This window comes from Salvia hispanica, chromosome 2 (genome assembly GCF_023119035.1).
Source record: "Salvia hispanica cultivar TCC Black 2014 chromosome 2, UniMelb_Shisp_WGS_1.0, whole genome shotgun sequence".
Taxonomy (NCBI): domain Eukaryota; kingdom Viridiplantae; phylum Streptophyta; class Magnoliopsida; order Lamiales; family Lamiaceae; genus Salvia; species Salvia hispanica.
Window position 1 is genome coordinate 12750367 of NC_062966.1, and position 11718 is coordinate 12762084.

At 35.6% G+C, this 11718-nt stretch overlaps 1 protein-coding gene across 1 annotated transcript; it reads left to right on the plus strand.

The window, feature by feature from the left end:
* Positions 1 to 9119: 9119 nt before the first annotated feature.
* On the plus strand, positions 9120 to 10634 carry LOC125208298 (patatin-like protein 3). Its single transcript, XM_048107880.1, has one exon. It carries the CDS (start codon positions 9226 to 9228, stop codon positions 10324 to 10326), a length of 1101 nt encoding a protein of 366 aa, XP_047963837.1. The 5' UTR covers positions 9120 to 9225; the 3' UTR covers positions 10327 to 10634.
* Positions 10635 to 11718: the final 1084 nt, after the last annotated feature.

Below are 11718 nucleotides of genomic sequence, written 5' to 3' on the forward strand. Positions count from 1 at the left end.
TGGATACTATCATGCTTTTAGAATTGCCCATTTCGCACTGTGTATAGTGTGGGCTTATTGGGAAACTGGATTGAGAGTCTAAATTGGGCCTTGGTTGTGTTAAGCTTTCAAAAAAACGGAGGACATGTTTCAGGATATCTACCTTAGCCCAACTACGTTATTTTAATTTGACCTTTTTAGATTCACAAATTTATAAAGTGCATTAGTTTTTTCTAAACCGAATTCTATTATCCTTTCCTGATATTTTTACAATGTTAGTTCGTTCTCACTTCACTTTATCTTTACTAGTCGGAATAGAGTGGTGCACTTATTTTTACTACTCTGTATTTAGTTTTCAATAGATAGGTGTGCTTAAATTTACTACTCAGTCTTATTTCGATCCATCCCATAATAAGAGTCACATTTCACTTTTGTCATTTTGTCTTATTTCGATCTATCCCATAATAAGAGTCACATTTCACTTTTACCATAAATGACAAGTAGGTTACATTTCACTAACTTACTTCACTCGTTCTTTAGGCGCCTATTATTTGCTCCAATGCCCGAGCGGGCGAACTCTCTAAGACTCTAACTTAGCTCGTTCACTCCATTTGCTCGTTTAAACTTGTTTGCACTTCAAAACTTTGACAAACTCATTAATTCTCCTACCTAATGCATAAATGGGTGAAAAGTGAAAACATATACTCCTTTTTAGTTTGTCCCATGAAAGATGTCACATTTCCATTTTTATAAAAAATTCTTTCTCATATGAATATAAAAATTATATTTTCTTTATCCATTTAACACACAAAATAAAACTTCCTAAAATCCCGTGCCGTCCCACAAGTATGACATCTTTTGTAGGACGGAGAGAGTACTAAACACCTTAAATCAGCAAAATCATGTGTTAATCACCCATAAAACCATCCTAAACTATGAGTTTATCAGTGGTCGGGGAATGGTTACTCAACCATTTCATTTTTCAATTTTATAGTATCCCCCTGTTCCATAGATGTAGAGACATTTTTTTTTCTGCACGAAGATTAAGAAAAACATGTGTAATGTATTAAATAAAAAGATAATAAAGCATATGAGAGGAAAAACTAGAGAGAATAAAGTAAGAGAGAGACAAAAGTAAGTGAGAAGAAATGTGTTTACTTTTTACTAAAAAGGGAAATTGACTTCACTAATATGGAACATAACAAAATGACAAAATGATTCCACTACTATGGAACGGAGGAGTACATATTTTTAAAATTGACGGACTTTGTGTCATGTAGTTACGGTTCGATCTCTATCATTGCCGAGAAGTGGGTTTTGGCTTCCATATATTGGACTTAAATAGAGAACTTAGGAGCATCATTTAAAACAAGATATTGAGACGACATATCTATTGAGCATTTAATACATGCATGGGATGATAGAGTTTTTGAAGATCAATAAATAAAACTTCTTGCTTATTTAGGAACTGAAGGTGCAAAAGTATATACTCCTATTTAATATCTCCATATAATAATCATTTCATTTCATTTAAGCTGTAAATTTTACTTAAAGCCTTGCTACTTCCAATTAGAATACAAGTAAGAAAAACCAAAACGTCCTTAACGAAGTAGTAATAAACTATTGAGATGAAGTAATTAACAACTAGAATGAAGTAATAAACTATCCCTTCGTTCAACAATAGGAGTCATTCTTATTGTGGGCACGAATTTTAAGAAATATAAATAATAGTGAGTTGAAAAAATTAGTGGAATATGGGACACATTTTTTTATATTGGTTTTATAATAAAATGTGAGTGAAGTGAGTTAGTAGAATGTGAGACTTACTTATCATTTATGGTAAAAATGAAGTGTGACTCTTATCAATGACGGACCCAGAAAATAGAAATCGTGGGGTCGGATAAAAGAATTAGTAATATATACTTACTAATTTAATTATTATTATTTAATATATATATATTTTAAAGGGAAATTGGTCTTTAAAACCATGAATTTTGCTTAAAATTTGGTATTTCCCATGAACTTTGAAATTGATATATAATATCACGAACTTTGCATTTTGTTTGGTATTTCCCACGGCATGTTTATTGCTATATTTGACTAACTTACGAGGTTTTTTTATCATACTTGGCACAATTAAATCAACGTAGTTTTCAACGTGACTTTTTATGCTACATGTTATGAACTTAAAAAGTGGTTTCAAATATTATAAAGCATATCAAGGTTGCCTATATTAAATAAGATTTTGATGAAAATATCTTATTTGAGTGAGTTTGGGAAATACCAAACAAAATGCAAAGTTTGTGATATTATATACCAATTTCAAAGTTCATGGGAAATACCAAATTTTAGGCAAAGTTCATGATTTTAGAGACCAATTTTCCTATTTTAAATAATTATTAAAAAAATTTAAAAATTAAAATTTATTTTTATTTTGTTATGCACTAGTTAATTTTAAAATGCAAGGATACATCATAGTACAAGTATACAACTACAATTTACTCATAAACTACTATAGCTAAATGAATTACACATAGATTAAACTAGCATATAAGTATTACTCAAATGGAGTATATTAATTAGTTATAACACAAATTAAATTTTAAAAAAATAATAGTAATAATACAATGGCGCCTCTCAGCTTCTTCCACAATTCTCTTTTCTTGATTCTGCAACTTTTTCTCATCAAGCTCCTTCAATTCAAATTTCTCCTCAAGTTCATTCTTTTTCTTTACTTCCACAATAACACTTTCTCTGTATTTCTCTCCTCTCCTTTCTATTTTTCTATAATTTTCCCGTTATTCTCTTCCTCATTTCTCTTCAATAGAGATGAAGGTATACCTTTTGTGGGGTTGGAGGGTAGAGTTTCCCTCATTGGCTGTCGATTATGGAGCTTCATGGCAGCATTCACTGACCTGCGGTGGGGTCGGCCGACCCCGCGTGACCCCATCTAGGTCCGTTATTGACTCTTATTGTGGGGCGGATCAAAATGACAAAGTGTAATTCTTATTATGAGACGAGGAAGTATGAATATAATTTGAAAAAATAATCCTCAGTTAATAAAGGACAAGAATTTTACTACATCTTATCTTATACACTAAGGAGTAGTGCATCTGCCTATAATAGAACTGATGGGGGCTAATATTTAAAATGGTGGACTAAAATTAAATTAAATTAATTCGGTTCTATAGGTTAAACGGCTAATCAATCAATTGTAATCGATCGGTTAATTGATTAATCAACCTCATTCCGGTATCGTCTTCGTTTATCATTTTCAAGCACAGTCCGGTTTTGTTATTAACCAAATCAACCGAATGCTCGTGCCTAAATTAGATCATTAGTAGAGTATCATTATTCTTTTAGGGAACATCTTTTTAGGTTAACGAACTTTATCAAAGTATCATTTTAGGTCCGTGAACTTTGAAAATATCATTTGAGGTCTGCCAACTATGTGTTAATATCAATTGAAGTACTTTTTTACTATTTCCAAATTTTTCTGGACGAAAATACCCTCAATATCTTTAAGGGTATATATTTTTAATAAACTTATCATATACTCATATTTTTTTATAAATATCTTTACTATATATTTTTGATGAATTTTCTAAATTGATTTTGACCTTCAATATTATTACTTAATTTTGTGACATGCAAGAAAAGATTCTTATTCATTTTTTTATTATTAAAGAAAAATTCTTTATTCAATTTTAAAATTCTTTAATATAAAAAATTGTAGAAGCAATTTTACTTGCATGTCACAAAATTAAGTGATAATATCGAAGGTCAAATTGTATTTAGAAAATTCGTCAAAAATATATTATGAAGATATTTATAAAAAATATGAGTATATGATAAGTTTATTAAAAATATATTCCCTTTAAGGTATTGACTATTGAGGGTATTTTCGTCCAGAAAAGCTTGGAAATAGTAAAATAGTACTCCCTCCGTCCCAGAGAAGTTGACACACTTTCCTTTTTAGTTTGTCCCACAAAAGATGTCACATTTCCCTTTTTGGAAAAAGTTCTCTCTCACATGAATATAAAAATTATATTTTCTCTCCATTTAACACACAAAACAAAACCTTCTAAAATCCCGTGCCATTTTCAAAGTATGCCAACTTCTCTGGGACGGAGGGAGTACTTATTTCATATGATATTAACCCATATTTGATGGACCTCAAATGATATTTTCAAAGTTCACGGACCTAAAATGATACTACCAACGTCCACGAAAATTCGTCCCACTTTTCCATTTCCGTCTGTCCCCCAAAATTTGTCTCATTTCACTTTTACCATTTTTGGTACTGGACCTCATATTCCACTAACTCATTCCTACTCACATTCTAATATAAAACTAATATATAAAAGTAGGACCCACAATCCACTAACTTTTTCAACTCACTTTCCATTACATTTCTTAAAACCCGTGCCCGGTCAAACCGGGACGAATTTTCGTGGACGGAGGTAGTACTTTGGCAAAGTTCATGGAAAAAAAAAGATGTTCCCTCTTATTCTTTACTGAAAGTCAGAAAATATCATGACCACCCTAGTTTGTAAAAATATAGTTTTATGATTATTTTTTAATTAGCAGATGTTATATAGGAGTAAGATATTCTAGCCTTCTGATTAAGTTGTTACTATTGTCCATGCATATCAAAATATGCCAGGAGAATTTTATTTATATTGATTTATTTTAAAATACTTAGTTATTAGACAATTTATTTATTTATTTTAATGATACCGTAAAAATTATATTTTCAATTAATACTGAAATGAATTTGGTCTATGTACTGTGTATATATATTCTATATCTTTGAACATAGTTATATAGGACTTGTTGTTAAATTCGATTTCATTAGGTAATGATATATTGATAGGTACTCTCTTCGTCTCATAAATTTTGTAACACTTTGATCGGGCACAAGTTTTAAAAAATGTAATGAAAAATAAGTTGAAAAAGTTAGTGGAATGTGAATTTTATTTTTATATAATAGTTTTAATAAAATATGAGTGTGAATGGGTTAGTGGAATATGAGATCCGCTATTAAAAAAAAAGAAAGGAAAATGTGATAATTTTGTTGGACAAATGGAAATAGAAAAATGTGATAAACTTTTTGGGACGGAGGAGTACATTACGTGTGTATTTCCTTAAGTAACATTAACCTGAACCTGACATCTAGCAAAATCGATATTCCGTATATTATTCTTATGAAATATATTGATAGACATAGTTGTCTAGATTGTAAGGATGGCCTATTTTTTTTTCTTAGGGTTGACCGCAAAATACTATGACTGTCACTCAAATCTGCAAAATTCTAGGAGTATATATTTATATTCCTCAGTGAATGTAAAAGAAGCCTTATTCCTTTTAAATTCGCCATTAGTTCTCAACGCACACATCACAACCCAGCCGCTCTTAACAATACAATATTAAAAATCCCATCAAATTAATCCCTTCTACTGTTCTATATCATCATTACGTTATCAACAACTTCGGTGGTTGTCAACATAATTTATACTAGTACTAACCAACACTTCAATAACATACATGATTAGTTTATTCCCTTAAGTACTCGTCAAAAATTAAAAAAAAGAACTAATGCAAATTATGCTATGGATTATAATTAAACAACAATCCTGCTGTAAGGCTTAGATGTCCGTTGTTGCTACAAAAACTATATTTTAAACCAATGATAGAAAGAAATCCTAATCCTAAATATAATGGATGGTCCTAATCCTAAATATAAATGTAGTAATAGTAAACTAAAAGTCCATTAATTTAATGGATGGTCCTAGCTCCTCTCCCGACACAAATAATTAACGTTTGGTATACGGCCAAACTACAAGCTTAATTAATATGAGGAGTGGGAGATTAGATTGGATATTAAAATTCCATTAATCCAAAGAATATATTAATTAAAGGTGCGAGATTATTCTGTCCTATCTTTAAAGCCACACCAAATAAGATGATAATAGTATATAACAAATCTAATAGGACTAGTAGTTAAAAGTGGAAGGCCATGATTAGGAATTTCATTTAGGGTGGGTGGGTGGAATTCATTAATTAATTGTATTGTTTTGGGCCATAGCCATAGGGGGGGAATTGAATTCATAATATGAACACCCACCTACTGCCTAATTTATTAAATTAACTGCTCATGTCCCTACTTAGCCAAGCAAAAATATCCCCTCTTTTGATTTTCCAATTATTTTAAATCTATATTAGAATGCATGCATCATGTTGTTGGATGCAAATTAATCGGGTGGAATTTATATATAATATTGAAATAATTTTCGTCGGTGATTCATCCATTCCCTCTCTCTCTACACATATATATGTATGGTATATAAATTATATGGACCATGCTCCGGATTTAGTTGTCGTTTTCCCATCCCCATATATATTCAGACACGCTTAAAACTCTTACCTGCCGCTAAAAGTTGTAAATTCCACCCATCATCGTATGTTTGATTTGTTGCACGTGTGGATATTCATGAGAAATACTACTAAATCTCTCTACATTTGACGTTTATTTCAACTTTGACAACTTTACTTTTTTAATACAAAATTTTGCAATCGGCAAAGAGAGGGCACCCACTTTCAAATGTCATGCGGCAGCGATAAAATTTTGACTATCACGGATTGCCATATTAATGGAGTATAATTAATGATACTTATGATCCTAAAAAAAAACACAATCAATAATGATGATGTGAAATGAGTTACTGCTTGCGACGAAGCCAAGCTATGGTGGTGGGGGGCCTCGTGCGCCACTCTCGGTCCGAATATTTTTATACTAGTACTATAATATTTTGTGAAAAATGAGATGGATGTCTATATTAGTACAATAAAAAACAATTTAGCAAAGGAGTACATTCTAAATGGAAATAGATTAAACATGTAGTAGTATAAATTATTGATATTAATATATGTATTTGGTACAACTATAAAGCAATAGATTTTATGATGATATGGAGAAGATGATCCTTACGTGTGGAGAATAGGCCATATGTATTTGTAAATTGGAATAGACATATGAATAAATTATATAAAATTGAATTAAAGAAGTGGGTCTAGTAAATTTAAAGCTTGTGGGAGTCCCCTCCCCTCCCCAAATGCTAGACGTACGATCCAGAGCCAACGAGGGTTGGGTATGTACTGCAAAAATATCCAGTCAAGGCATTTATGGCATGCAATTAATATTGTGCCACGGTTCCTATTTTTTTTCCTCTTATTTTATTTGAAGATAGACCCAAAATGATTAATTTAATATGGTTAATACTAAAAAACATGAACTTTACATGTCTGTAAAATTATCCACGTAAGTATTCCGTAGGTAATATCACAGAGAGATTGCAATGTACAGTTAGAGCATCCACAATGGTTCACAAATTAGGTGGACACAGCGTTACTCGTCCTCGTCCGTGATCGTCCGCCCATTGCAAATGGATGGATGATCGAGCGGACGAAAGTACGGTCGCAGTCGAGGACGCGCCCGACAACCTCGTCCACCCATTGCGCGGGGGGAGGGGGCGGACGAGAACGATCTGGACGCGTTTACATTTTTTTTTGTTAAAATTTTCAATCTATAAGAACACCTCATTTTGCTTGTTCTTTAATTTAATATTTAATTTTGCTATTTATAATGTGTGAAAACATAAAAAAAAATATTAAAAATTAAATGAAAATGGGTAATTGATACGGCAGACACTAGGGCGGAACTACGGCAGAAAGAAGGATCGGACTAAGAAATGTTGATGTGACAATCACTAGGGTAGACATTAGGGCGGATGATCATACGACCATTATGGATGCTATTAGTAATGCAGTCGGTAAATAACCGTCTTTTATTTAAAGATATATCCATAATGATTAATCTAGTTATGTACAAGTAGATAGAGGGAAGAGGGACTTTAACAGAAGAAATTAACCGTATACATCTTTAATTTGAATGACCTCCATCACAAAATCAAAAGCACAATCTTTAAGTAGAGCTGGTAGCTTTTGTGGATTCTATATTTTGAAATGTTTTTGGTATAGAAGACATGAAATATCTATCTGAAAGATCATCCAAATATTGATGTTTGTTTAGATGCAAAAAGAAGGTATGCATAGAATGAAATAGAAAGTCGGCAGAGTGAGAGAGGGTAGGCAAAGCATCATCGCATCGATCTTATCGGACGGGCCATGCATGATCTTCCCACTTAGGCCCTACTTGGATTTTCAATTGACCACTTTTACTTTCACCATCAGCTAAACTAATTACCCCCACTCAAAATCACTAATTGTTACACTGTGGCTAGCCGTAAAAGGTAATTTTTGTAAATTTTAATAAAAAAAATTACTCTCATTAACGTTTAAATTTATTTGTAATACTACCACTTTCAAATTTCTACTTATTCTATGAAGAGACTATTATTTGACCCAGAAAAAGGGTATAATTAGTACAGTAGTTAGTATGCTTTAGGTAAAGTAAACGTCTTACCAAATCACTATTCACTAGTAAATAAACGATTTTTATTTGAACTGGAATGATGATAAGTGATGATTAAAAAATATAGTTACATATCGTTGTGTTCATAATTAAGTAGCAGTGCTTAATGTCGGAGAATTACTTAGTTAGTTTGGCATGCGTAATTGGCAGAAATAGTAGTAATTAGTGCTACTAATTCCCCGCAGTTAGTGTTGCACTTGCAGGTGTACTGTGGGATTGATTGATTATTCCCCTACGCTAAAGCGTAAAGTAATTACTACTAGTGTTGATAAATTGGTTTGCCACCACCACCTCTACTTTTTCCAATTTTTAAAGAGATAAAGAATAGAATAGTATATTGAGTTTTGATAACGGCGTGGACACTTAGTTATAAGTTGAAATATTTACCCGCGCGGCGCGAATGGTGGTCCTTCTCCTCTGCCTAGTATTATATTCCAACCTACTGTAACAAACCTTATATCATAATATTAAAAGGAAACATAATGCAAAGTTATGTCCCTTCCATCCAAAAAATTAAATATTAAACAATGTCCCCACTCCTCTTTCCTTCCCTCCTTCCACATATTTTAATTTAAAGGCATAACAGCACCCCCATTATATTTTCATATAGTAGTACTACTATATATTAGCCACTTCCACATCCTCTCTTCTCATTCAATTCACTCACTTCTTAGCTCAATACCAATTTCTCCTCCTCCTTTTCCAATCTTATTATATTAAATCAATATTCTTATTGTACATTGACATCAATTATGGCAGCGGTTTACCCAAACATGCTCCAAGACAAGCTCACCAACGAAATATTCTCCATTCTGGAGAACAAATTCCTCTTCGGCAGCACCAACACTTTGACTAACAACGACAACGGAAAGGTGAGGATCCTGAGCATGGACGCGGGCGACGCTATCCTGGCCGCGAACGCCCTCGTCCATCTCCAGTCCATCCTCCGTGCCAAATCCGGCAACCCCGCCGCCCACATTGCCGACTTCTTCGACGTGGTGGCGGGGTCCGGCGCGGGGGGAGTCCTGGCGGCGCTCCTCTTCACCCGCGGCAAGGACGGCGCCCCCCTCATGACGGCCGACCAGTCCCTCACCTTCCTCCTCGACCACCACCGCACCTTAACCCCCCGCCGCCGCCGCCAGCTGTTCGGGCGGAGGAGCGCCTCCAAGCTGCTGAAGAAGGTGTTCGGCGAATTGACGCTCAAGGACACGCTGAGGAAAGGGGTGCTGATCCCCTGCTACGACCTGAAGAGCGGGGCGCCGTTCCTGTTCTCGCGCGCGGACGCGCTGGAGATGGACGGCTGCGATTTCCGGATCGCGGGGCTGTGCGAGGCCACGCTGGCAGACGCGGCGGTGGAGCTGAGGTCGGTGGACGGGAGGAGCAGGATTGCGGCGGTTGGGGGGAGGGTCGGGATGAGCAATCCGACGGCGGCGGCGATCACGCACGTGCTCAACAACAAGCACGAGTTCCCGCTGTGCGCCTCCATCCGGGATATCCTCGTGGTGTCGCTGGGAGGGGCAGCTGACGTGGCGGCGCAGGGGTTTTCGGAGATGGTGGATCAGGCGGTGGCGATGGCGTTTGGGGAGGAGAGGAGGAGTAATTATGTGAGGATTCAGGGGGTGGTGAATGGGGAGAAGAAGAGGGCGGTGGCGGAGAGGATTTTGGGGGAGAAGAATGTGGAGTCGGTGTTGTTTAAAGGGAAGAAAATGGTGGAGGCGACGAATATGGAGAGGATGGAGATGTTGGGAGGGGAGCTGATTAAAGAGCAGGAGAGGAGGAAGAATGCTATTTTGCCGACGGTGCTGCTCACTTCGCCAAGATCTTCATCGGCTTCTACACTCTCATCCAATTAGATTATTATTATTCTTTTTTATTTCTTGGTTACAAATTGGTTATTGATTTTTGGTGTTTGTTTGTAAGTAGAGAGTAGAGACTGCCAGTCGGTAGACATCCGAGTTAGTGCAGAGGTGGGTCACAAAGCATCCCATCGCCGAGTGTTTGATTTATGTCCACATATGTATATGTAGTAATTTCCATCGTGTGTGTGGCTGTGTCTCTGCTGGCTCTTCTTGACTAGCTATTTATTAGCTACTGTGTATCAGTATCACTTGATCAATGATCATGGAAGAAATATAGTATATAATTCTGCTGGTTGAATTCAGTTCTCGTCTTTGAATACACCTTTCAACTACACGTAATATTCTCTACAATCATAAATATATGCATCACCTTGATTTCGGTCCATATTAATCAAGCAAAAGAGTTTGAACAACTCAAAATTATTATTTGGACATTGTATGTTTGAAATGACACCAACACCCACCCAAGCAAAATTGGTGCTGCTCTCCTGGGATTGAGCTTCCAAATCCAAAACTTGTAACTTGTAGATGTTGTAAATATCCCTTCATCATATATCCCATTGACTCGTTGAGAAGAGCTTGGAACAGCCAGCTCTGAGTATATGAGGTTGACCTTGAGATAAGCAGAAACCCAACCTTTTATTTCTCTAACGGGCAGTGGTCGCGTTTCCTTGAGATTTCAGGTGCCGCAACACCAATCGTCTTTTTTTCACTAATATTCTCTCATTGTTTGGATTGACGAAGCTTAGCTGAGGCCCAACTAGAAAATCTTGCTCCTCCAATGTTAACAGAGTATTTATTAGAGCATATCTAAGAGGATAGGTAAATGGAGAAATAAAGTTATATAACTACTCCCTCTCTGTTCCAGTTAAGAGCATCCACAGTGGTGCTGATGTTCCGGTGGACATCCAAAAACACCTCTGTCACGTCATAAGCACATCTCACTGCACAATGGTGGACATCCCCCGCGGACATCCACAATAATTTTTTTTTTTACAAATTTATCAATTAAACAATTTACGGAATTAAAAAATTTACGAGCCGTATATATAGAGTTTTTTTTTAAAAAAATTAAATTTAAAAATCGGGACGTCCGTCGGTCCGACGCAATGGTGGACGTCGCGCGGATATCCGGGAACACCGCGGATATCCGATGTCCTCACCTCACGTCTGTGTCCGCCCCTCCGTCGCCTAGTGGCGGACGTCCCAAGTGGACATCCGGCACGCCGGTCGGACGTCTGCCAGGATATCTGCCATAGCGGATGCTCTAAGATGACCCTGTTTTTTCGCCCTTGTTTTTGGAAAAATGACTATAAATAGTTAAAATGGAAAGAACTTCAAGTAAAACAAATAATACTGTAATATAGAAGAGACTCTCCTCTATAT

Bases quoted from the DNA above. Each gene is read 5' to 3' on its own strand.
- LOC125208298 (XM_048107880.1), top strand. From the start codon at position 9,226: ATGGCAGCGGTTTACCCAAACATGCTCCAAGACAAGCTCACCAACGAA.